At 41.3% G+C, this 27,578-nt stretch overlaps 1 protein-coding gene across 3 annotated transcripts in view; it reads left to right on the forward strand.

Moving 5' to 3' along the window:
• Nucleotides 1-27,578, forward strand: part of LOC107377408 (multiple PDZ domain protein) — a 91,885-nt gene that overhangs the window by 50,859 nt on the left and 13,448 nt on the right. For all 3 annotated transcript variants that reach the window (XM_070547698.1, XM_070547703.1, XM_070547708.1), the window contains exons 20-31: nucleotides 611-925; nucleotides 1,127-1,238; nucleotides 1,934-2,132; nucleotides 6,486-6,527; nucleotides 8,063-8,152; nucleotides 10,530-10,610; nucleotides 10,705-10,882; nucleotides 10,967-11,077; nucleotides 16,883-16,975; nucleotides 20,211-20,273; nucleotides 20,416-20,487; nucleotides 26,754-26,928. In XM_070547698.1, coding sequence (XP_070403799.1) covers nucleotides 611-925; nucleotides 1,127-1,238; nucleotides 1,934-2,132; nucleotides 6,486-6,527; nucleotides 8,063-8,152; nucleotides 10,530-10,610; nucleotides 10,705-10,882; nucleotides 10,967-11,077; nucleotides 16,883-16,975; nucleotides 20,211-20,273; nucleotides 20,416-20,487; nucleotides 26,754-26,928 — 1,531 coding nt within the window. The remainder of the gene's footprint in view (nucleotides 1-610; nucleotides 926-1,126; nucleotides 1,239-1,933; nucleotides 2,133-6,485; nucleotides 6,528-8,062; nucleotides 8,153-10,529; nucleotides 10,611-10,704; nucleotides 10,883-10,966; nucleotides 11,078-16,882; nucleotides 16,976-20,210; nucleotides 20,274-20,415; nucleotides 20,488-26,753; nucleotides 26,929-27,578) is intronic.

Below are 27,578 nucleotides of genomic sequence, written 5' to 3' on the forward strand. Positions count from 1 at the left end.
GAACCACTCCTAAAATAATGGTTAAATTATGAATAAAATAAAGAAAAAACAGAGCATCTTCAGTGTTCTCCAAGGCCAAAGCTGAACCTTCTGTAGGGATCTATGTTTTTAACGGGATAACCTAAAGGGAAAACTGCAATAACTACTAGATTTCATAGATATTTGAATTTGGACTGAATTTGCAGTTTCATGAGAGATGAGAAGTTTGAAGAGAAGTATAAAATCCAAGTCAGGGGTCAACTATTTTGACCCTCTTCATCTAAGGGCTCATTGTCGTTACAACCATAATAACAAATCAGATTTTAGGTAGAGAGTATTGGAGGAAATTCTCTTCATTTTCCGTCTTTAACTTTTTTTAACGTCACCAGATTGAGTCTGCCACTGGGACTCTCTTACTGATGTTCATTACCAACCAATTTCTAAAACATCTTAACGGCATGCTTCATACACTCACCATCACCAGTAATTTATGACATTTTTCCACCAGCTGCTGATGGTGTTTCTGTGGCTCATTACAAGACGAGCAGGACGGTGCCTGAGAGTGATGAATCTCCCCCTCTTTCTCCCCGAGTGGATGTTCATTCGTCTGCTGTGTTTTGTTTCACTCTAGCTGACAGCTCGTCTCAACGTGTTGGACGAGCATCCCAGCTTCACAGACAACGCTCCAGTGTTCTCTCCCGAGAAGTCGGCCTCTTACGATCCAGAGAGTCTGACGGGTCACATCCCAGCTATTAATGCCCTCCTAAGCAGCTCAGATCAATACCTGGCACAGAACCCCAGCGCAGAGGAACCAGTGGAGTGCTCAGACTCGTACGGCCCGTTAGCTGAAATGGGAGGCAGATCTGCTGTCCAGGAGGCGTCCGTGGACCTCGGTCACTGTCAAATAGAACCTTTTGAGGATATCGGAACTATGACATCTTTTAAGGTAAATTAACAAAACAAATCAGTCATTTCACTGTCAGATTTCCAGGATTTTACTTGATAACTTGTGGAAAAGATTTCAAACATTCCTACTAATAAAGGCAAGCAGAAACTTTGCTTAAGATTCATTTTCACATTCTTAGATTGGAATCCGATTTTTGTAATTTACCACAACAAATGAATGTGTTGACTTGTCACCTCCAAGGACGAGGACGTTGGTGTGAAAGAATCCATAGAAGATGGTGACAAAGCAGCACTGACCTCAGGGAGCAGTTTTGAAAGGACTATCACTGTTGTCAAGGGCAACTGCAGCCTCGGTTTGTGTTCACTTCTTAAAAAATAATAAATATTTGTTCTATTTATGTTCCTCTCATCCTCTGCAGCAGTGTTAATGAGCCTTCAGGACTGAAAGGGGGCATTTGGCCTTTTCCTTTGTTTCCTGCTTTTTAAATTCCTACTTTCGAGACAAAAAATGATAGAGGCAATTTCTGGTATTTTTCCCCTCAAAGGGTAAATCTGCTGCTTTACAAAGCATTTTGCATTTCAAAACCAAGCCCAAGGGGCTGCTGCTGGCACGGAAAATACAAAGTTTGAACTTCTGAAACAAATAGGTGTTTAAAATAATCTTTTCAAAGGTAGAAATTGGTTCTCTTTTCTATTTACTGTGTGAAGGTCTGGTTTTTGGTAGCCAATTGGACTAATTTGCATAAAAAGGTCTGGATATACAGATTCTAGTGAGCAGTTTTACCAACCATGAATCAGGAAGGATAAATTACCTTCCACACACTGAGCTGTTTCATAAGAGAACAGACATTTTGTTTCAAATCTGCCTAAATAAAGACAACAATGTTTTGTTTGGGCACAACACAGGTTTGTTGAAACTATACTTTATTGGATAACTTCATAGATTCAAATGTTTTTAGAGGAGGCATAAGGAAATAGGTGCATCTTAAAAGCAACACATCCATCAAAAGGTTTTTCTCAATTGTGTTTTTTACAATTTACTTCAAAGGCATGACCGTGAGCGCCATGAAAGACGGTCTGGGGATGCTGGTCCGTAGCATCATCCACGGGGGGTCCATTAGTCGAGATGGACGACTGGGGGTTGGTGACCTTATCTTGGCCATCAATGGAGAGCCCACCACCAACCTGACCAACGTCCAAGCTCGGGCCATGCTCAGGAGGCACTGTCTCATCGGATCGGACCTCGGGTAGGAGATTGTCGCAGAAACAACAACAACAACCCGGACTTTGATATGTTTTATTTTTAGGAAATCAGAGATTTTTTAATCATGTAACATGGTTTTGATCAATAGTTGTCAGGCTTTTGGAAGGTTTTACAGTGTTTTCTTTAGACTTTGGCTGCTTTAGACTCATTTTTAGCTTGTTCTGTGTCTGGCCTTGGAAGTTTTTTTTTTGGTGTAGTTTGGGCTTCGAAGCACAAGAAAAGTGGAGGGAAAAGGAGAAATGTTACAACCAATATTAATGAAATTGGAAGTCATAGTAGAACAATGGCTTATAAATTGGGAACGGTAAAAGCCTATGGGTGTTACGGCCTCAAAATCCATAAAGCAATATTATCTGAAGCACGCATGGTAAAAATATATCAAAGGCGCAATCCAAAAAGTTTGAAAGCCTATGCGTTAATCACACTTTGATTGGCGGTAGGCTGATATAGTCAAAATTTTTCATTGGCTAAATTTTTATCACTTCTACCGTATACCATTTTTATCACCAATTACTAATTTGATGAGAGGTAAAACATCTGCAAGTAACAAAGCGGAATCCAGCTTCCTTTTTTTACATTTAGGATCAGCATGTTCTGGATGAATGAGAATCTTTGCTATCACAAATGTCGAGACTCAAAGCTGTTTGGATGGACAGTATCTGAATGTCACGACTAGACATGCATCATCCTTCAGTTGATCAGCTACTGATCAGCCATTTTTCTGCTCTGAGGATCTTCTTGTTGATGTCATAAATACAAAAATCTTATATCTGTCAAACTGTAAACACTCACAAAATGATTCTGCAGCCTCTGTTTGTTTTACTGATGAACCAGTATACATACACTATATACACTACCTGACCCAAAAAAAGTCTCCACTAAAGAAAAGGTCACACATGTGGCATTGTTTTGATAAGCTTCTGCAATGCCACCAGATTTATTTCCATCTAGAGTTGCATTAATGTTTCATCAAGATCTTGCATTGATGATGGTAGAGTCTGACTGCTGCACAAAGTCTTCTCCAGCACATCCCACAGATTCTCAAAGGGGTTAAGGTCTGGACTCTGTGGTGGCCAATCCATGTGTGAAAATGATGTCTCATGCTCCCTGAACCACTCTTTCCCGATGAATCCTGGCATTGTCATCTTGGAATAGACCCGTGTCATCAGGAAACAAGGAATAACCTGGTCATTCAGTATATTCAAGTAGTTAGCTGACCTCATTCTTGGAGCACATCCTGTTGCAGAACCTAGACCTGACCAACTGCAGCAACCCTAGATCACAGCACTGCCCCCACAGGCTGGTACAGTAGGCAGTAGGCACGATGGGTGCATCACTTCATCTGCCTCTCTTCTTACCCTGATGCACCCATCTCTTCAGAACAGGGTCCATCTGGACTCATCAGACCACATGACCTTCTTTTATTGCTCCAGAGTCCAATCTTTATGCTCTCTAGCAAATTAACACCTTTTTTCTCTGGTTTCACTCACCGATTAGTGGTTTCCCTATGGCCACCCAGCTGTTCTGTCCCAATCCCTTGAGTTCCCTTCGAATGTGTGCGTGTGACTATTAACCATAGCCCTCAGTTCTACTGTTATTTTTCCTTGATTGGATTTCACTAAATGTTTAGGTGATTGCCGATCACAATCACTCTGGATTTTCCCCCCCACATTTCTTACCCCATGATGATGAGTTCCCGCTATCCTTCCAGTTTTTTTTATAATGCGTTGGAATGTTCTTAACCCAATGATATACCACTTACACTCTAGCATTGATTCCACCCGCCCCAGCCCGGCCGCATTTGTTCCACACTGCCTTAGGAATGCGAACGTAATTGAGCACATGGGCACGTGGGCAGGGCAATAGAGCGTGGATAAGTTTGCGGTGTCTCCATTATTAAACTTTGTGGCCTGAGCAGTCTTGCTTTTGGAGATTCTGACTCTGAGGCCTAGTCCACACGTAGCCGGGGTTTTTTAAAAACGAATATCCGCCCCTCCAAAAACTTGCATCCACACCACCACGTTTTAAAAAATAACTCTGTCCACACGTACCCGGATAAATACGTTGTTAAGGACATGCCAGACCTGTAGGCGGCAGTACTTCCCCCGTTCTTAACCTCGTCCTTCGTCTGTGGTCTTCTGCAAGGAGCAGTAATTCCGCTTGCAAAAACAAACAAGCAAAAAGCGCTTGGACAATTGATAAAGCGAGCGCAGCTCTGAGGGCGTCCATGATGTCGGCTAGTGTAAACACAGGTTGCACACGTGATGTCAGCATTTTTTTGTCGCGGAAAGTGACGTTGCGGACCTTAAAACTCCGGTTTTGTCCGTCCACACGCAGACACCCAAAACGGAGAAAACGCAGATCTTCACTTTGGCCGGAGTTTTAAAAAACTCCGTTTTCGTGTGAAAAAACTCCGTTTTCGTGTGGATGACAGGCCAAAACGTAGAAAAAAATCTACGTTTTGGCAGATCCCCGGCTACGTGTGGACAGGGCCTCATATTGCATCTTGCTTTGCTATGCCTGGCAGCATTGTGTGTGTGTGTGTGTGTGTGTGTGTGTGTGTGTGTGTGTGTGTGTGTGTGTGTGTGTGTGTGTGTGTGTGTGTGTGTGTGTGTGTGTGTGTGTGTGTGTGTGTGTGTGTGTGTGTGTGTGTGTGTGTGTGTGTGTGTGTGTGCCTCCTCACGGCAGTGACGGACAGAGAAAAATGTCTTCAGTCAGAAGCTTGTTAACTCCACAGCATCCAGAATGATCATGAATTATGCATGCGGTGAGTCCCCATGGGCTGATTTTATTTGCCAATCGGAAGCTCCTCCTAACGGTAGGCGTGCTTTTGAGCCAGCCAATCAGTCAGCAGTGGGCCCTGTTTGGCTCCAGACAGACCTCCTCAAGAAGAGGGCTGAAAAGATGTCCGGTTATCTAAATGAGAAACTCCCAACCCTGGTCCAGGCGAAGTGGAGCCAATGCTAGTGTGTAAGGGCCATTAGAAATTTCTGCAGTTTCCTTAGACGTTTTCTCTGCTTGATGAATGCCAGTGAGCTGACCCTTCTCAAACATTCTTTTTTCATTCTTCCATGACCACGAGATTTTTCTTTCCACATGTTTTTTCAACACATGAGCAGCAACTCATTGCACCAGTTGGAGTTAAATAACTTGTTGCAAGCTTCCGATGCAGTAATTATCCAATAGGAAGCTCGTACCGGTTTGCTTAGTTAAATCCAGGCTAGGAAGACATATGGGCCATTCCCATTTGTACCGGGTCGGCTTGGGCCGGGTAGCCCCAGTCGGCCCCAGCCTGGCCCGGTTGATTCCACACATCCTTGCCTTAAGCCCATGTGGGCTGATTCTACCCACCAATCAGAGGCTTGCTCTAATGGAAGGTGTGAATTTGCTGTCAGCAGTGGGTGTGTTGGCCCTGGTCGGCCTGAAGCAGACCCCCTCGAGAAGAGGGCTGAGAATGAGCCTTGGTTGGCCCGGAAAAATACCAATTCACCCAGATATGTAAACAACCTACGCTACTCGGCCCAGGCCGACCCGGTACAGATGGGAATGGCCCATTGCTTGTCCACGAAAAAGGTCGCCAACTCTGCATCAGCTTAGGCTCACCTACACTCTGTGATTGATGTCTGCATGTAAGTAGATGTCTAACGCTGTTGGCTAATGCTCAGAGGAGGTCAGTTCAAATTGCATGGGGCTCTATGGGCTGGGGGACGGGCTTAACATAAAAGATGTATTTCCTACATTATACCACAGTGCAGGGACTATCACGCAGTTGAACAAAATCATACATAATTCCTGAAAGGGGGAAAACCTTGGATTGAAGCTTTAATGAACAATAGAGATGGGTTACCCTTGGCTTTTTTACAATCAGAATACAGAGTGGGGACAAATATTGCTTTTGTGGCAGAATGCTAGTGACAAGAATACAAGCTAGCAAATTAGTAGCTAGCTAGTGCTCAAACTAACTGCTAGCTAAAGATCTTACCTGGAGCAGGTTCTTTGCTGTTGTCTGATAAGGAATGAAAAATGCAGCCAAAGTATAAAGAAAACCAGACTTTTGCACAGTTGGTCACATTAATCCTGTTAACCAAACCACACTGAGCTGTTCTCCCAAAAGATGTCATTACTGGCCATCTCATCTTCTATAAACCAGTTGATAGAAAGAGGTCTGTTTGAAAAGCATTCCCGGGTGATTCTAATGACAAAATAATCAAGCAGTCTAATGAATGATTTGCTAGTAAAGTAAATGTATGATTTGTACAAATCCTGCTTGCTGCACTGAACTAAACTTGCGGTTTGTTTCGCTTCGGTGCATAAAAACCAACTCTTCACGTTCTAGATCTGCTTGTGCACCTGAGGATGATCTGTGCCCATTTTATGTGTGAGTATGACTAACGTCCACCTTCTGCTGGGGTTTCAGAGCAAAATCTTCTCCTGCTGCTGTTTTCCATGTCCCGCAAATCTCATTTTTCCATCTAACACGAGTTGTATCCAGTGGTATTTGGTCAAAAATGCGTCCATAAAGTGATATTTGTAATATGAAATGAAGGAAGAGACCTATTCTCATCCTAGAAACACCAATCTGGACACACTGGATGCGCCACTCAACTTGCTGCATAACTTTCTTTCTTTTAATTCTAACAATTAACACTTTTTTTGAAGCTCATTTAATTTTTTTCTACATGCGTCTGTGACTTTAAAGCTCTGACATTTCTCTCACTGCTTGTTTCTAATGATCAAACTCTTTTTTTTTCTCCAATTCATTTTCCCTCCTGTCTGCATGTCTTTATATTTAAAATTTGAAGGAAAAAAAAATAACAACAACGAGCCATCTGTTGAAGATCTGTCAGGCTCACTCTGACGTGTTAACGCACCCTAGAGAGTCAGCTTCACCCTGAATTGTTTTGAGATGGATCTGCGAGCGGATGACAGTTTGTCACCCGTCCTTCGGCTCATCTCTTAAAACGAATTAGCGGCCCGCTCTCTCTCCATTAATAATAGATTAAACAGATCCTTCAAAACGTGTCACGTTTGGCACGCCGTAGATGGCTGAAGGCTTGATTCGCTCAGACATTTATGAAGGCAAACACCTGTTTTGAGAAGTCAGACGTCAAGATTTTACATATAATTCATCGACATCTCACCTTGAGCCTGTCAGAAGGAGCAGATATTTGGTTCCGAGTGAGAAGTTCAATTAGACAAAACTGAGAAGTACATGCTTCAGTGTGTAAATGAGGGTATTTAGAAGATTGAGGTCTTTTAATGGAAAGCATTTTGAGTTTGTAATCCTGGCTTTTCAACGATGCATTAGCAGCGCGTAACGTAGAAGCTGCGTCCCTTTCACCGCTAGCTGTTCCCAAAATCAACGAAGGATTGCTGGATCACATTTGATTTGCCAGTTCACGTGATTACAAGCAAGAAGAAAGACGGTAGCCTTCATCCCAGTGGTCTGTGGTCTATTTCCTGCTCTTTTTATCTCAGCCACTGAAGTGTCACTGGCAATGGCGTATTTTACTAGTTAAGCAATAGGAAATCTGCATGTCTTTTATTTTGAAAGTTAATGGATGTTTTCACTGCTCCTGTGTTTGACTTCCTGTTAGACCTGATCTGACCTGCTGAGCTTGATGTGTTCTTTGAGTGTAGAGCATAAAAAAATAAACTGAAAGCAAACATTCAGCCGAGCGAGGTGGATGGAAACACACCCGTCGACTATAACAGCAGCTATTAGCTGTGTCTTACGTTTTGCGGACGTTACGCGATGCTTACTCATCCGCTTGAAAGCCAGGGTAATGAATTGGGTCTTAATTTCTGTTCACCTTCGTGACTGGGTTTCTACACACTGACTCTAGATTTTTGAAGAAAAACCAAAAAACTGCTGATTCATTTCCATGCCTGTGTTCTTTTTTATGGGTTCAGTATCACTTACGTCCCCGCTGAGTACCTGGAGGAGTACAAGGCCAGCGTGGAGCAGACTAAAGATGATGTATTCTCTGAACTTTCCTCAAAGTAAGTCATGATACTTACTAAAACCCTGAGTCAGGTCATTTGATGCAAATCTAAAGGTGATTAATGATGTTTTTGTTTCTGAATCTAAATTTTCTAAATGCAGAAGCCACTTCAGTACAAGTGCATTCTCTATGTAATCCAACTACCGTAATTTCCGGACTATAGAGCGCACCTCAATATAAGCCGCACCAACAAAGAAAAAGGTTTTCTACACACACGCCGCACTCAAATACAAGCCGCGGCGCAGCGGCCACATACAGGTCTCCGGCGCACAGCGCATGTACGGCCATAACATAAGATAATTAGACAGAAAGACGCTACACGGAGGTTTTTCATTGTTGTTTTGATTCAACAAGAATTTTAAACACGGGTGAGCACTGATAGCTTTCATATTTTCATATTTCTGGATGGTTATAAAATAAAAACAGAACTGACACGTTATTACGGGTAATTTGCATGCATGTTTAGAAGAAAAGAGCAGTGCTGACACAGCATTAAGCCCTGGATGATTAGAAAATAAAAACTGCAAACAAAACATGCCTGGTTAGTATATAAAACACACTTGCCTACCAGAAGAAGTCATTCACTCTCATCTTCCTCTTGCGCACTAAAGCCATTAAAGTCCTCTTCTTCAGTGTCGGAGTTGAACAGCCTCAGAAGAGCTTCGTCACATACCTTTTCTGTGGCGATGTCAGTGTCGCTGTCCGTGTTGCTGTCATCATCCCCGGGTGAAGCTGGCTTGAATGAGTTCTTCCCGCTGCCGTCTCCAGCGCCGAACCATGGATTCATTCATGCCAAGCTTACGTGCAGCAGCACTGTTTCCCTACTTTACTGCCAGATCGATGGCCTTCAACTTAAATGCGGCATCATATGAACTCATATGTGTAGTTACCATGATGAGGAGGTATGGATTTGAAAAAAAATTCTTCGTCGTGCCGGCTGCTTGCATGTGCTAAATTAAAATGAGCACTTTCTTCGATTTCAACTTTTGACTTCCACCTGTTTCACTTTCTGCTAAAGCGCCCCCTGCAGGTGAAGGAAAATCTTCTGTAAAGCTGCACCTCATTATAAGCCGCATGGTTCAAAGCGTGGGAAAAAAGTAGCGGCTTATAGTCCGGAAAATACGGTACATTTAATTTTCTGTATCATTTTAAAGTTTTTCAACATATTCCCTTTAAAAAAGTTGTTTTGAAATGTATTTTACCTTAATGTAACTAAACTGCAGCAAATACAACATGAATTCTAAGATCTATGACCTTGTTCTTCAGTCCTAAATTAATCATTTAAGATAGGCTAAACATTTAAATTTGGTCTAAAACTTGGCTGAATTTCAACTTGCACTTTAATCATTATTTACATTTAGAATAAAGTCATTAGTCTATTACGAATCGTTTTATTAGATGTGATTTATCAATAAAATAATTAGATTTTGAGAATAATCTTCTGTTTTCTAAGTTTTCCTGATCCATTACTTTTTATTTTCACAATAATTCTCCGTAAAAGAACAGAAATGACAAGTAATTTTTTAGCGATGTTTAGGAATGTTGTTTGTCAAATTTCCTGGAAAACTAAATTCCTGAGTTATTCAAATTTTAACTGTATTTTATTTGTTGAATTTCAAAATCTTTGATCAGGCCTTGGGAGTCAGAGTAACCCAACTATACTGAGCGTGTTTTAAAGAGTAAAAAAAAAATCAATAAAATAAAAATGTTCTTGCCATTTTCCTGAACATGAAGGATGTAAAGCAACACTTTCTCGCCTCTCCCTCCTGCTGTAAACAAGCCTGCTGACCGCTGGCGCTAACAACGAGCTAACGCTAACAAAAACCAACTGATACTACATTGTTTTTTACTGTGTGGCTTTTTTAGTAAACAAGCAACAATTCAAAAAGATCCACAGTGTTGGAAAAGCAAATATTATTATTTACAAGTCCAGTAGCAGCAAAGCCAGCTACGTGATTTCATAGCCTCCTTTAGCTCTCTCAAACCGCACAGACGTTCACTCTGGTTTTGGCTCTTTATTTCACCTCTCTTACTTTTACTTCCAGGCTCTGCCATGATGCCAACGGAAAAAGCTACATCCTTCTTCTTCTTCGTGTACTGAAAACGCTAACTGCTAGCTTTTACATTAGCAGTAAACAGCTATTGCCGTAAAGCAGGCAGTGAGCTAGTGTTACCCACCCGAACCACAAAACTGTTGAGTGGAGTTTCTGGTCAGCACAGTGATGTCCAATCTGAAGTTGCTCAAGTTTATGTGCCAACAATCACCAAAACTAGTTTGAAAGCATTAGCTTAAAGAGTAAAAAAAAAACTCCTCAGTGTTGCCTTAACTTGAAGAGTATCTTTACACGCATTGTTTCCTTCCTCCACTAATACAGAGATCTTCCCAACCTCCCTGAGCGTGAGGATGGAGAGGGGGAGGAGAGCACCACTTACAGCAACTGGAATCAGCCTAGAAAGTGAGTGAAACCATCTGAGCCTCCGATATAATTGTTTTAACACGTTTAATCTGCTTCAGAACGGTACAGCTGAGTCGCGTTCTTTTTTCCTCAGAGTGGAGCTTTTCAGAGAGCCAGGCAAGTCTCTGGGGATCAGCATTGTCGGAGGCCGGGGGATGGGCAGCCGTCTGAGCAGCGGAGAGGTGATGAGGGGCATTTTCATCAAACACATCCTGGAGGACAGTCCTGCTGGACAGAATGGGACCTTGAAGACTGGGGACAGGATTGTTGAAGTAAAGGAATGCTTTAGTTCTTTTTGTACGCCTTCTGTTCCAATAAAAGTAGCCAAAATATTTTGTTTGTTGACGTCTTCTTAGGTGGATGGAGTCGATTTAAGAGACGCAAGTCATGAAGAAGCTGTGGAAGCCATACGAAGGGCGGGAAACCCTGTCTCCTTCCTGGTCCAGAGTATTATCCACCGACCCAGGGTGAGTCTGTATAATAGAGCCAAACCAAATGCTATTAACTTCCTCATAATTTAAAGGTCACCGTTTCCTTTGTCTCCACCTCGTTTATCATCTCATATCCAAGTTTATAGTGTCTGCTCAGGCCCTTTAGGCCACTTTCACAGCTAAACTGTACAATTCATGTCCTGCCTCGGCAGTGTTGTGGCTCTCCTAAGAATTAAAAGTATTTTTCAAACATTTTATGAGCGCAACAACAAACCCCGGTTGGCATATTAGCCTTTTTGGCAAGTTTTAACCTTTTCAGAGAGCCACATATTGAAAAAATATCACCACATCAACAAGAGTGTTTTGTTGTTTGAAAGTGCCCTCAGGCCTCTAACGCATGAGTAAGTAGTTTCCCGCTGGGGGCCGCCGCTGGCCCGGCTGCCGCCTCACATCTCTCCCTCTGTTACATCACTTCTGCTCTTGTGTTAATTTGGAGATATTCCCTCCTGCCTTTCGCTAACACTTTGGTTCTGGGAAGGCATGCAGCAACTCATAATCTACTATTCTGTGTCTGGATGGCTTGGGTGCACTCAGACTGGCAATCTCTAACTGCTCCTGGAGGTTTCGGTACTGGAAAGTATCCCCAGTCTGAGAAAAGTTGAATATAGATAAAGACGGCACAGGCACAACGTGAATGTTCAACTGAATGTGCTTAAAATGAATAAATCCAGCAGATGGTTCAGTGCAATGACTAAAAACAACTACAAACGAAGTTGAAGCAGCTTTTCTTGTCAGTGTGAGGAAACATAAACCCTCCAACTGTTAAGCTTCACGAAACCAATAAGGAATAAAATGCCATCTTAATTTTAGTCCCATGGACTTTATTAGCTTCAAACTTTTACAGCACCAGTCCTGGCGTGGAGGCTTTTGATCCTACCTGATTCCATGGGTGAAGGGTTACCCTCTCTGCCGACTATTGGCTGATAGGTCAATAGGCCTGCCCTCCTTTCTTATATGTGTAGCTTGAACCAATTACAACAAAGTATATCGCTGATTGATGCACCAAACAACCAGTTTGGAAAACAATGTCTCACATGTTTCATCACAAAACCCAACCACTCGCTTCTGCAAACTTATCAAGAACAACTGTGATTGGTGGATCATTGTGTGTGACCGGTACCCTTAACATTAGATAATATTGCAGCTGGACTATTGCAAACGCACAATGCAATGCAGATTCCCAAATTATGCATCTCTAGGTCCAGTTTCCAGAAGGTTTGACACCACTTCTTAAAATATATTTCTAAGATAACACTGCAGATTGATGCTCTAGTGGTTTGGTCAGGGGTTTTCCTGCGTTTAAATTTGCGTGGCGGCCACCTCCAGCTATTTTTGTGCTGCCCCAGCCTGATTTCACTCTGTCCCCAGCTATATGGATGTTATTTGAACTGCAGTTGCAGCGTTGCGCCACTACAGGGGCGCTGTACCAGCAGCGGTGCACCGAAACGCTTCTAAAACCGCTGCAGGAAAAAGATCAAAAATTGCTTTTCTCGCTAGTTGGTACATATCTATGGTTGGTGCTATTTACTACCGGGGGGGGTTGGGTTAGGTTGGGTTGGGCTCCCACACTGAATAAAAAGTCCGGGTTTTCATCCAGGAGCAGGGATGGAGTTATGGGGGCTAGATATCTTTCAGGGAAAGATCCAGTTTCTGCCTATATTACAATATTTATGGACGCTCAGCGTAGCGGGATTATGTTGAGCGGAGAGGACGCAGAGCGTTGACCGTTGGTGCGCCCGCTGCGTCCGGCGCACGATACATTCTCAAGGTGGCGCAACAAAACATTATTATTAACACATGATCGTTCATATCTGTTTAAATCCTCTGTTATTCTGTCTTTTAATCGTTCCTAATGTGCTCCGCTCATCGTGTGCTGCAGTGATTTCACCTCACTGACGCAGCATCGAAACGCGCACTCCTCTTTGCGGTCAGAAGATCCCTTTGATCTGCTCAGAAGTAACTGATGAGGTGAAAAAGTAAGAATCCAGGCAGCAGTTTTTCTGGAGAGTTTAGAGGGGATGCAGGAAGTTTAGAGACGGACAGGACAGGAAAATAGTTCAATAAAAACATGAAAACAAAGCTTGAAAGTAAAATGTAGGTGGATTTATCTTCACTACACGCTTTTACCTGTCGAAAACAATAAGTTACACACATGTCATATTTATACATCTGATACAACTCAGATCACCTTCAAAACTCAGTCACACACCCAGGGCCGTTTCAAGGCATTTTGGGGGCCAAGGCAACACAGAACCCCCCCCCCCCCCCCCCAACCCCAACCCCAACCCGTACATAATAGACATGCCACCATTACATTGTTAGCAGCAGAAAGTAAATGTTATTACCATTTCCAATACAAATGCATGTTAATGAAATGCATTATATTTTACTGGATGTATTTATGTGTCATTTTGACTAAGATGAGTGTTATTAATACAAACCTAAAATGTCACTGAATTGTAGGTCAAATATTTAAAAATATTTTAACTGTAAATATCAGATGGGAAAAATGAAACTAAACACCAATCTAATGCATATTATTGAGCCTTTTATAAGTAGAGTCTGTTTTTTCAGCCTGATACTGTTGTTTTATTTCATATTTTGAGCAGAAAACCAGTTTTGTTTCACTTCAAACGTTGTCAAATGGAATATTCAATTAATCCACAGAAGCTTAGATTAGAACACTTAACGGAGAAATATTTGGCCTTCAAAAAAGTGAGGCAGTTGAATGCACAGAGTATGCATGTGCTGGCGCATGGTCAGGATACCACCTCTGTCTCAACTTGAGCCAGAAAAAACCCTGTTTGGTGCTCTTTGTTTCTTATGTTTATTATTCAGAATCTTTTTCTTTATGCGTCCTGTTTTTCACTTGCTCCATTGGTATTTTTGCACCATTCCACCAAATCAAATTCCTAGTAATAAACTCTCACTTACTTGGCAATAAAACATGATTCTGATGTACTCAATAACTAGCTGATGAATGCATTCATGGTGTTTATTAAGAACAATTCAGATTTTAGCCACTAAGAAGTGTGTTTCGGTGTGAAACCTAAATAAAGACCATGTGCTCACTATGGATAACTTCCTGATCTTCTGTTAATGGAAAAACTGTTTCAGCATCCAACAGGACTCACACACTAATCTGAACCAATAACAGGTTAGATTAATGTCTACTGCTCAAATCTCCTAAAATTCAAAATAGTTTAAGCAAAGTAATGTTATAAATAATATTTTGGCTTCATCTTTGCATGTCGTGATTATTCCAGCAGACATGTTTTAAATTCCTGCAGGACTTGACCCTTCCATGCACCACAACTGCTACATTTTGCTTGTGAATAACCAGAGAATTCCATGTAAATCGTTTGAATGCAAAACTGACAGCGCTGGCCATTAGTGTCAAAACAGTATAAAAACAAGAATTGGTGTATTTCTAATCTAGATGTTAAAGATCTGTAACCTTTTAGTCCTTTAGCGCATAGCAAAGCTCCACTGCAAGATTTCAAGAACAAACAAAAGCCTATTTATGTCTAAAAATGTGTTTGTGTTGCATTTCATTGTTCACTTCATTATGAGTTGCTCCATTCTCACCTGTCTGTCCTTCCGCTCGGGTCTCTTAGCCCACATCCTTTTATAGTCCTGCTCAGTCGCCTGCTGCAGAGAAACACACCGCTTTCACATGCGTGCTACATCGCACACGTCAGGTAATCTGTCTCTGTCGTTTCCGTCTCTGTGATCTGTGTTGCATCAGCCATCCATCACCTGTAATCTTAGTTGGATTATCTCTCCTGTCTTTTTCTTTTTTGTTCCTCACACTGCTTAGTCCCTCTGTTCTGAGTGTCTTTGCTACAAAAATGTTGGCCGTCAAAGATGTGACGGAGAATTGGAGATCTTCACTCCAGGAGAAAAACAGAGGAGGTTTATCTATGCTGACATTCAGCTTTGTTTTCTATTACAGAACAATCCACCTGAGAGCCGAGGCTCAATTATGATGAAATCATCACTACATTATTTATAGAGAACATTAGGGGCCGCCAACCTTTATTGGAGTATAGCACTGAGATTGTGCCATGCAGTGTTGCCAGACCGGAAATAGTAAGGCATCGTACCAGGATCTTAAAATGATCATATTTGAGAAAAATTATCGTACACTAATTAGTTGCATCCTGACACATCTGATGACACACAGCTTCAATATTAGTGCAGTCATAGGCAGCGTCATGCATCACTGCATGCAACGTAAGTGTTGATTGGTTGTTAAGGAATGTCTGGATGCAATCCGCAGTCGCAGATTCCACACAAGAAAGGGCTGAAATTATTGCACATGTGGGATTTATGATCGTACAGAGGGCTAAATTATCCTTCAAATACGATAAATATCAAATGTCTGGCAACACTGGCACCATGTCAACAGTTAAATATTAGAATTACATTATTATAATGTTTAATTGAATTATTCAATCATTTTGTTGATTTAAATTATTAAACAAACAACAGTTTGCAGCTATTAGTTTTTAATTAAGCAAAACAAATGTGAACAATGTTGAATGTCATCTGTATATACGTGGTAGGGTGCTAAGAATGTGCAGAATATGGAAAAAAATATAGAAATAACCTTAGGTTTCCTAAAACAGTACCTTGTGGTACACCTTTAGCAAAGAAGGCCTGACAAAGGTTTTCCTTTGACAGATTAATGATTTTTCCAAAGCAGATTTGTGAACTATCCCCATTGAAATTTAACAATTCATATGCATTTAAACAATGTGTTGCCTGCACAGTATACAGGAATGACTCGGTATTCTAGAAATTGTGTAGAAAACAAGGTGGACAACATTATAAGTGCAAATATTGCAGGAAGATCCGTAGAATCTCAAACAACTAGGCTTTCTCAAGAAAAAACAGGATGAAATTTAAGTGCCCAAACTTCATTCCCAGTACCCTTTTAGAGGGGGAATTGCTTAGTTTCAACACTCCTAGGAAACATTAAGGCAGAAATTTAACAAGGATGAATGCACAATAGGACATGAATTAAAAAGAGGTTAAAACAAATGCTATGCCCATTTCTAAGGTTGTGATCACTACTTCTCCAACAGGATATGTACATTTCCTTAAAAATCTGCTATATCGAATACTTCTGCCCTCTTGTGGTCGAGCCAAGTATTTCAAGTGGCTGATTTTGTAAAATTTGAGTATTGTTGTACTGTTACTTAAAAAACTATTAGCGCTAGCTAATAAATAGTTCAAATAAAATAAGTTTAGATTTGTTTATCTGTCAGGCACTAAAAGGATACGAACAAGAAAAAATTCATACAATAATTATTTGAATCTTCTCTCACTTTGTTGCAGCTCAGCTGAAGTTCATAAAAAATTCAGATTATCCTTTTGACTTGACGAAACGCCTAAGTGAGTTCGACAGAGCAGTAACTCTGCTTAAAATGCAGCTGGTGAGTTCCGTCGAGAGAGTATAACATCATCTCCCCCTTTAAGATTCAAATCCTTCCTTTGTGAGCCATAAATAATCTGAAGGTAGCCTGCAGGTATCTTTTAAACATTCTGTTAAACTGTTTCAGAGAAAGTGCTCTTCCTCCATTTTTTTATGTAAAAGGAAATGGCTTTCCTGAAGGAAACCGTTTGCTTTAATGGTTACCAATTTAAATAAAACCTGAGGTGCTTCGCTTCCTCCTCTTTTTTTCTCCCACGCTGTCTTTGATTGTGTTTTTTTTGTCACAGCTGTCTTATTAAAGCGTCATGTTGTCAGCTTGTCCGTCTTGTGTTGCTTTTTAGAAGCCGCCCCTGCCCTTTCTACAGCTAAATAGCCAACACGACTCCAGCCGCTGCCGCACTAATCAAAGCTTCTTAGCAGCTGCCCTCCCTCAGGTTAGAAAGCCACCCTGTGTGTGTCCGCTTCCACTTGACCTGTACTGTTATGAATCGGGAAAAAATGGTTTTAACAAGCTGCGTGTCATGAGTGATGAGGATGAAAGAACATGGTTAAATCAGTGTTAGTTGGAGGAAAGGTTTACTGCATCAGAGGGTCCTGATATCCATCAGTAAAAAGCTAATTTGTCATATCTTTTATGGTAAACTGCTGCTCTCAGACAAGACCAATCATTTTTCTGTTTCCTTATCCGTGTGCACTCTCGTTTTGAATCTACTCCTCGTTTGTTGGTGTGTGTTTACCTTTAATTCTCCCCTTAGCTTTACGTTGTCCCTTGGTTTGCATCAAGCCAAAGATCAAATGATATCTGAGGCTTTTACTGTAAGTGCTTTTTATTTTCCTTCCATCTTTGAAAGGGATTTTTGTTCCCCTCCAATTATCCTTCGAATATTGTGCTAAGTGCCTCAGTGTAAGAAAGACAGCTTGATTAGACAGTTGGCAGTCGGCACTGTTGCACTGAAATGAATTCGGGAAGCCAGAGTTTCCAAATAACTTTTTGAACCTAAGGATCAAAGACATTTTTTGTCACCCGATCGACCAAGGTTAGGTGGTGATACCAAGTCTACCAATTTGTCCAAAAATAAGTTTGCTTGAATATCATCCCTAAAAAAATTAAATAAAAAATGTACTCTTCTTCTGCTGCCATTCCTGTTCTATGTAGATCACAGGTGAAGAATGGCATTAACTCATTCACTGCCATTGATGACTAAAGTCATTGTTTTAAATCCAACCGTTCGCTGTCATTGATAAAGTCATCGTTTGCGTTTTTAACGGGGAGGGCTTGGGAACGAGCGAGTAAACATCACAGCTTGAAAGTTGATTTACATCCGTGTGTGTCACACGTCACGTGATCATGAAGCGGACACTCCATGAATTAGGAGATCGTTTTTGGATGTCGCTATGCCTAAAGCGAGGCACAAACTGGAAAAGCTTCTGTAGCTCACACTTCTGACAACAGACTGTGAAAGAACAAAAAAAGGCTAGAAATGCACTGATTCTTCCTGATGTAAGAAGTGAGTCTACTCATTCTTTGGGTAGTTTTGGTGTTTATATGAGAGGGTGCTCGCTGCAGAACCACAAAGGCGGAGCTGCACCAGAGTCAGCCCCGCCCATTCACGCAAACTCAGCCTAGCCCACTGACTTCCGTTTTTGTTTTCAACTTTATCGCAAACTGACCTGACCCACATGAATTACGGCTGTTACTAGTTTACCGTCGTTAATGCTATGTTCTATGCTCCAATTAAACAAGATAAATATAACTTGCTACATGACAAAGCCTGAATATATCACGAAATGAAAAGGTTTCTTTCAGCGAATATCTGTCCACAGCCGCTCTAACAAAAGTGGTGTATAACAGCATGTCTGACTTTTAAATGGGCTTTGGTAGTCTATTGGCGAGATCGTCTGTGTTAAGTTTTGCTTTCCCCTCAGCTGATGTTGGTTCGATTCTCGGTGGGGTCGTCAGCAATCTATTTAGCCAGCTGAAACATTTAATTTGTTTATATTTTAGTTGTAATGTTTATTTTCAACAAAATATTTATGTCTCTAAGAGTTCTTTGAATTTGGTCGTTCCTAAACAGCATTTTAGTTGAAACTCTGCTCACAAATGGACTCATACTGGCTAAATAAACGAATAAATAAATAAAAAAACACATTAGTCATTATATGTTAAACGGTACACCAGTAAATTGTTGTAAACATAGTACTGGCAAGTGTAGCTAGAAATGAAGAAAAGAGGTTGTACATTACCTAAAACTAACACTAATGGGAGGCGAACCTGCGCAAAACTGCATGTCAACCTGATTCCATAACCACTACACCGCCACATCTGTTATTACTCATGCGGCGTTACATCTAATTCTGCTGCCCAGTGTGTCTTTGAGATGGGTTGTATGGTTTATTGGCGGTGTCTCAGTAGAAGTCATTTCAGAAATAATTTGTCAGAAAATTCACAGAATATCCAGATTTGAGAACCAAGACCAGACCCGCTCCGGGGGAGGAGACCAAATTGAAGCTTAGATGGGAGGAAAATGCATGAATGAGGCTAAAAATGGCTTTGGCGTTTTTCTTATGAGGAAATGACAATATAACATGATTTAAAGTTCCAAAAGTTAGATTTTTTATTATATGGAACCTTTACAAAAACTGTTCAATTAACTTCTCAACTCCGTCCTCAATCTTGCATTTTTTAGCTATAACACCCTCTTTGATTCCAGAATGCTATCAAGTCTGACAACTGGAAGGAATTGGGACTGACTCTGATGGAATGGGCGGGGCTGACTCTGGTGCAGCTCCACCTTCTGGTGCAGCTCCGCCTTTGTGGTTCTGCAGCGAGCACCACTTGGTTTATATGGTCACAGAGCACAATATTCTGTGATACTTCAATAAAAAAAACTGTTCAAATGCTCAAAAACGCTGGAAGTCAGGGGCTTTCTGTTCAGATAGTGGCTAGCAGTGACTGAGTTAAAGGCGGTTATTGCCCGACACCTATATATTACACATCCAAGGAATGTATATATATATATATATATATATGTATATGTATGTATAGGCAGATGCCAACGATTTGTGGAACTGCTGCCCCCTACATGCTTGGCATGCCTTTGAATGAACTTCATAATGTATTGAATTTTTTTGCTGAAAGCAAGGTGGTGTGGACCCACACCACCTAGATGGGTGGGGTAGGATATTTGGTTTTACAAGAACCCTGCTATGTGTGTACACAGCCTCAGTGTTTATGAACGTGTTGCTCCTGTTGTTTTGCCACCAAACAAGAGTGTCACTGTGAGGTCATTGGTAAGGGTCGGGTCTTCTTTAAGTCAGTTACCAGACCTCACATAAATGGAGATGACAAGTGGGATGCTTTAGCTCATATGGAGTATTAAGACAATAGTATTTTAGGAAGATTTAGTGATATTTAGCCTTTAAAGCCAGAATGTTTTACCATATCAGCATATTGTCTATCTAGCCTTAGTCATTTGGGTCATTATGACTTTGGATGGAGCCACTGGTCTTTATGAGCTTGGCGTCTTTGCTGACAGCAGCAGGATGATATAAAATCTTTCATTATGCAGTGACAGAGTTGATGTATGTGTGACATACAATAATTTAAAAGACCTTTCTTAAACTATCTGCTGCAGAGCAGAGTGATTTACCTTCATGTCTTTCTTAAAGCAACAGCCATCGATATCAGACTCCAGCAAGGAGAGGGCTGCGACAAAGGACGTCAAGGACAAGGTTGGTGTTTTAGTTTCCGCACCCTACAACAAACAAAAAGAACAGCCTTATAGACGTGCGTTTACGTCATCAGTTCTCTGTGTGTTGTAATGCAAAACATGTAGGTAACTGTTAAGTGTTGTCCTTGTTCTCTTCTCTGTAGGAGGGTGAAAGTCACAGTAGACTTTTTCTCCGCCTCTCCCCAACTAACCCTTTCACTCCTACCCCGTTTAAGGTTTGTGGGTCTCTGTGTTGTGGTCTCTGCTTTCCCTTCTCTGTGTATGTTTGTACAGTTATGTTGGCGTAATGCAATACACTCCAGACGTTGGTGTGTATTCAATGCAACATGCTGTACATGCATACACATGCTAACCTCTCTCCCGTCTGCCTGAACTCTCGTATGTTTTGTCAAATCGGAAAGCTTTTTTTTTTTACCATTGCTTCTGGAAAATAACTGAATAGCTTCATTTTTGAGATTTTAGCTTTTGAATTTGATAGAAATTTAACTAAAGAGAAATGGTAAGCAGATATGTGAATATTTGATTCTAATTTACTAATTTTATGAGAAATGAGCTGAAAATAATTCTTTTGGTTGAATAAGGTGATTGAGGCTGTCACATATAGGTTCATAGTAGGCATGGGCCAGTAAAAGATTACAACTCCTTATGGGGAAAATACCACATTTCTATTCTAATAATAATAATAATAATAATAATAATAATAATGGATTGGATTTATATATCACTTTTCTAGGCACTCAAAGTGATTTCCATCATCAACGCACTCTCACAATCACACACTGTCATAATAAAACAAAAAGGAAATGAAAGAAAAGAAGCATACAACGTAAATTATTTTATTTCTTTTAAACTGCCATTGCTTTTGTAATATCACATATTTCTATAGTCAAGTCAAGTATCCTTTAATCCGGACTCGTAGTCCAATCTCACTGGTAGTAAAATTTGACAGATAGAATAAAATAATCACAATACAACATGCCAAAATATAAGAGGCAGAGTAACAATAGGAAGAAAAACAAGGCACAATTATGGTAAATGGTAAATGGCCTGTATTTGATATAGCGCCTTCTAGAGTCCTGGAACCCCCCAAGGCGCTTTACAACACAATCAGTCATTCACCCATTCACACACACATTCACACGCTGGTGGGGATGAGCTACAATGTAGCCACAGCTGCCCTGGGGCGCACTGACAGAGGCGAGGCTGCCGAGCACTGGCGCCACCGGTCCCTCCGACCACCACCAGCAGGCAATGTGGGTTAAGTGTCTTGCCCAAGGACACAACAACAGCGACAGACTGAGCGGGTCTCGAACCTGCGACCTTCCGATTGCGAGGCGAGCACTTAACTCCTGTGCCACCGTCGCCCCTAACATTGAGAAAAATATATATCCATCTATCCTTTGTCCAAACCCGCTTAAGCATGAGGTTGGTGGGTGCCTTTCTCCAGCAATGTCTGGGCAAACAGGCGGGTTCACCCAGGACCTGTATCAGTGTAGGAACTCATTTTTATATAGCGCCTCTCAAGAGAAAAATCACAAAGGGCTTCACAAGAACAAGCAAAAAAGTAAAAGGATTATATATATATATATATATATATATATATATATATATATATATATATATATATATATATATATATATATATATTATATATATAATTTAAAAAATGTAATAAAAAAGATGAGATCCTTAAAATGTTATTTGTAGGATGTTCAGCCTACAAATAACCTTATATACCATGTATAAAACTTCTTAAGACAGCTTGTGTTGTGAATAAAATATTTATATTGTGCATTTTATTTTCAAAAAATAATCTTTTCCACTAATTTGAGGTTAAACACAATCCGTCAAAAAGCACTGAGTAAGAAGCAATAATTAAAGGTGTGGTTGACTGTAAAACCATTTGAAAATCCTCACAGATCTACTTCACACTGTGAATTAACATTCATGGACTCATCACTCTGGCAGTTGTTGGTTTAACATCCAGGAATCAGCAGCGGACGTCTTGGCTAGTTTAAGCTAACCGTTAGCATTAGCAACTTCACTTCACAGCAGATGTCCTCCAGGCTTGTGTTATTTGTGGAGATACAACATCCATCCTGTGATGTCGCAGACCTGGCCTGCTGACAGGGGCATGTGGGCTTTTTTGTGCCCTGAGTTCTGCCTGCAAGGGATTAGTTCCTTCTAGAAACCACTGCAAACGCATTGATTAAATGAGTAATCCACACCTTTAAAAACTTGCATATACTTTACAGTAAGGTATACACACATGTAACACGTACACATCATCAAACACATGCACACATGACTGCATCTGTAAATTTATACACTGCAAATAACGGAGCTGTATTTCACAGTTATGTGTACTGAAGGAACTTTAGGTCTTTGTCCAGATGGCAGCAGCTGAGTGAAGTTATATTAAAATATTTGGCGGCATTTTAAAATTTAGAACACAAATTCACATAAGGAGAGAAATTTTGCTAGTTTATTTATTTATTTATTTATTTTATCTTTTGGGACAATTACCATTAATTACTGGAGTCCAGTTGCCTTCATTTGAACTCTTTGGATTAACATAACCTGGATGACTGAGAACCTTCACCAGCATACCATTAATTACTGCTGTAGCAGTCAGCAGGTCATTTATAGATTATCTTCAGCAGATCCAAACCAAACTATAATAACACGCAAAATTTAGTTATTTTTTTATAGTTCAAAAATAAAAAAAATAGTTTTTACCTCTCAGAACAGTTTTTACTCAGAATATCTGTTGTTTTTAAACAAAACTAAGCCACATGAGAGGAGGATGATTGAACAAATGAAATATTTGCCTTGATGACACCTACGAAGGTTATTATGATTTTCTATCAGAAGCTAATGCAGGAAATAGAAGTAGGACACTATTTTCATGTTCAGCCTGCATGTTAAATTCAGAGTGAACACTCATTTGCAAAAAAAATTTAAAATTGGTTTCTCAGTGAAGGACCTCTTTAAATGTTGAGCTTTATTTTAATAATTTGTCTGCTTTTAAAAAGCATAATTCAATCCAATTATTTAAAAGGTCCAAAGTCTGCGTATTACTTTTTTATAATTATTTTTACTTTGGGTTGAGATTGCAGTCAGACAAAACTGGGTCCTCATGCGCTGATGTACAGCGAAAGTTGTCTCCATATTTCAAACATCGCCCTTGTAGCCACAAACAGCGCAACATGTTACTGTATTTTTCAGGGGCAAATAGTTTTTAAAATCCTCTTGGAATATTCAAACGGGCTGCTACAACCCATGCTTTCGTTCTTTTTTAAACACAGAAACAGTTTTGTTTACCTGTTTGTAGCTACAGTTTCGCCGACAGCTGCCGGCTTCTTCAGGCTGACGCTGATGGTGGCGCGTCACTTCCTTCTCCGTTTATCTGCGGGCAGCAGAGGACGTTGTCGCCCTCTACTGCCCGCTCTCCCCTCTCCGACGATGCAGTCCCATGCGTGGTCCAGCGTGTAAACTCCGTCCTCCCTGTTCATGGTCCCACATCCACGTCTCCTCATCTCGATTGCCGTAACAGATCATTGCTTAAGAGAAAACCATATAATGGACTGGGACAGCACACGAATCATAACCACCGAACAACAAAAATACAAAAGATGGATCAAGGAAGCAATCGAGATAAGGAGACGTGGATGTGGGACCATGAACAGGGACGACGGAGTTTACACGCTGGACCACGCATGGGACTGCATCGTCGGAGAGGGGAGAGCGGGCAGTAGAGGGCGACAACGTCCTCTGCTGCCCGCAGATAAACGGAGAAGGAAGTGACGCGCCACCATCAGCGTCAGCCTGAAGAAGCCGGCAGCTGTCGGCGAAACCGTAGCTACAAACAGGTAAACAAAACTGTTTCTGTGTTTAAAAAAGAACGAAAGCATGGATTTAGAAAGACACAGCAAGAACACACCTAAGGGGCTGCTACAAGAAATGAAACCATACGGCTATGCGCTACTCCCAGTATTTCAACCGATGTTGCTCGCCTAATCGTTTCTACATGAGCCAGCCCAGGAATAAGGCAGGTACATCCCCCAATAAACAAACTTTGTCATGTGACGCTGGCCGCTCTGCCCTAGCAGTACTGCTCCATTGTCCTATGGACCTACAACTGAAGGAGGTCCACGAATGAGGCGGTCCGGGTCGGTTGTACAACCCGCCTTTACAAAAGAAACAAAGTAGCGTCCTGACCTGCTCCGGACCCCTCAGTGGAACCGAAGCTTTATTGACCCTTAGGTCAGTAAGTATTCAAGCAGGGTCACAAGTGATGCTGACAAATCCCAGATGGCATTTGAAAAGAATGTCTTAATATGTCTCACTGCAAACATGAAAACACAGCAATAAAATGTGAACAAATGACACTGTGAAGATAAATTGCAAACAAAAGCGTTGCACAGATTTTTGCCCAACTGTTGCATCTTTTGAGTAGCTTTTATTGTTGCAAAATGTACCAGGGAAATGTGTTCCAACCAAGAATTTTTGAGGCAGTTTTAGGGCTAACTACAATTAGCTTCAAGGTAAAACTGGTTACTGCATTTTAATCACATTTTTAGCAACTTGAACAAATGTTTAGCTTATTCTGGTACTAAAATGATAGGAAGCTGTGCACAGAACATATATACAGGTCCTTCTCAAAAATTATCATATTGTGATAAAGTTCATTATTGTCTGTAATGTACTGATAAACATTAGACTTTCACATATATTAGATTCATAACACACAACTGAAGTAGTTCAAACCTTTTATTGTTTCTAATATTGATGATTTTGGCATACAGCTCATGAAAGTGCTGTATCAAGGCACCTCAGTGGGAAGTCTGTGGGAAGGAAAAAGTGTGGCAGAAAACGCTGCACAACGAGAAAAGGTGACCGGACCCTGAGGAAGATGGTGGAGAAGGACCGATTCCAGACCTTGGGGGACCTGCGGAAGCAGTGGACTGAGTCTGGAGTAGAAACATCCAGAGCCACCGTGTACAGGCGTGTGTGGGAAATGGGCTACAGGTGCCACATTCCCCAGGTCAAGCCACTTTTGAACCAGAAACAGCGGCAGAAGCGCCTGACCTGGGCTACAGAGAAGCAGCACTGGACTGTTTGTTGCTCAGTGGTCCAAAGTACTTTTTTCAGATGAAAGCAAATTTTGCATGTCATTTGGAAATCAAGGTGCCAGAGTCTGGAGGAAGACTGGGCAGAGGGAAATGCCAAAATGCCCTAAGTCCAGTGTCAAGAACCCAGAGTCAGTGATGGTCTGGGGCGCCATGTCAGCTGCTGGTGTTGGTCCACTGTGTTTTATCAAGGGCAGGGTCAATGCAGCTAGCTGTCAGGAGATTTGAGCACTTCATGCTTCCATCTGCTGAAAAGCTTTATGGAGATGAAAATTTCATTTTTCAGCACGACCTGGCACCTGCTCACAGTGCCAAAACCACTGGTACATGGTTTACTGACGATGGTATTACTGTGCTCAGTTGGCCTGCCAACTCTCCTGACCTGAACCCCATAGAGAATCTGTGGGATATTGTGAAGAGAAAGTTGAGAGATGCAAGACCCAACACTCTGGATGAGCTTAAGGCCGCTATCGAAGCATCCTGGGCCTCCATAACACCTCAGCAGTGCCACAGGCTGATTGCCTCCATGCCACGACGCATTGAATCAGTCATTTCTGCTAAAGGATTCCCGACCAAGTATTGAGTACATAACTGAACATAATTATTTGAAGGTTGACTTATTTTGAATTAAAAACACTTTTCTTTTATTGGTCGGATGAAATATGCCAATTTTTTGAGATAGGAATGTTGGGTTTTCATGAGCTGTATGCCAAAATCATCAATATTAGAAACAATAACAGGCTTGAACTACTTTGGTTGTGTGTAATGAATCTAATAGATATGAAAGTCTCATGTTTATCAGTACATTACAGAATATAATGAACTTTTATCACATAATGCAAATTTTTTTAGAAGGACCTGTATGTATAATTTATCTCACATATATGAAAACTGCTAAAAAATAAATCTGAGACCCTCAACTAAACAAGAAAACCACTTCAGGCTCCAAGGCTGCAGGTTGTTGGCTATTAAACAACCAACTTGTAGAAACAAGCTAAAATGGGAGTTTCACTTTTCAGCCGACATATTTGGCTAACTGACAGCTTGTAGCAGCGAGTGAGGGAGGTGAACCTTTGCGCTGGCTCATGCCTAAATCCTAAATTAGACCTTCTGCATTCATAACTTTTATCCATTCCTCAGCTGAGATCTAACAGAAACCTGCTGAAATAGTTAAAGCTTTGCTGTAACCAGGCATATATATATATAAACCCCTGTTGATGACATCAGCAGCTCATATATATGTCAAAAGCATGACAAGCAATTGATCACAAACTCCAGTACAGCTTCCTCTTCTTATGTTTCTCACTGATGAACTGTTTTCCACCTCCTCCACCCTCGTTGCGTGACAGCCAGCCAAGCGCGAAGCAGCAAAGGCGCCGCCTGCCAGCGCCATCCTCCCTCTGCTGCCAGTGGTGCCCCATGTGGGTGAGAGTGATACCGACGCACTCGCTGACAGTCCTGGCGGACCTGGAGAAACGGCAGAGGAGGATGAAGAGGAGGAGGATGAGTTCGGATACAGCTGGAGTGAGTTCCGTTGGAAGGTTTTTCTGATTTAAAGATGTCCCTTGTATCTTTTTATCACATTTGAGAATATTGGAAGCTGATTTTCTACTGTTTTTGTGACTTATTCCATAAATGGGAGCAGTACATGGCAAATAATAGTTACTTGCTGTTGCAGGATGTAGACACGACCACAAGAGGGAGTCCAAGCTGCATGTTTTGCCTTTCCCACCAATAAATCTATCATACTGTTTAATAGAAGTGCACCCATTGACATTCTTGAGTGATTTAGGACCCTGTAACCCAAACAGGCTCTCAGTTGTCACCCCATTTTAATCCAGAATAGAAATTAGGAGCAGACAAAAAACGCAAAGGACAGACTTTCAGTTCCCAAACACCTGGAATTGTGGAGGGTGTGTGTGTGTGTGTGTGTGTGTGTGTGTGTGTGTGTGTGTGTGTGTGTGTGTGTGTGTGTGTGTGTGTGTGTGTGTGTGTGTGTGTGTGTGTGTGTGTGTGTGTGTGTGTGTGTTAGAGATAGGCAGAGCCCATCCTGCAGGAATAAGATTGATGAGGTTGGGCCTGGGGAGGTGAGTAGTGGAGATTGGTACGGGACTGATGGTTGAACAGTGGCAGGGAGCCCAGAACAGCACAAGCCCATTGAACTGAAGAGTGGC

Source organism: Nothobranchius furzeri, chromosome 2, assembly GCF_043380555.1.
Source record: "Nothobranchius furzeri strain GRZ-AD chromosome 2, NfurGRZ-RIMD1, whole genome shotgun sequence".
NCBI classification, from domain to species: Eukaryota; Metazoa; Chordata; class Actinopteri; order Cyprinodontiformes; family Nothobranchiidae; genus Nothobranchius; species Nothobranchius furzeri.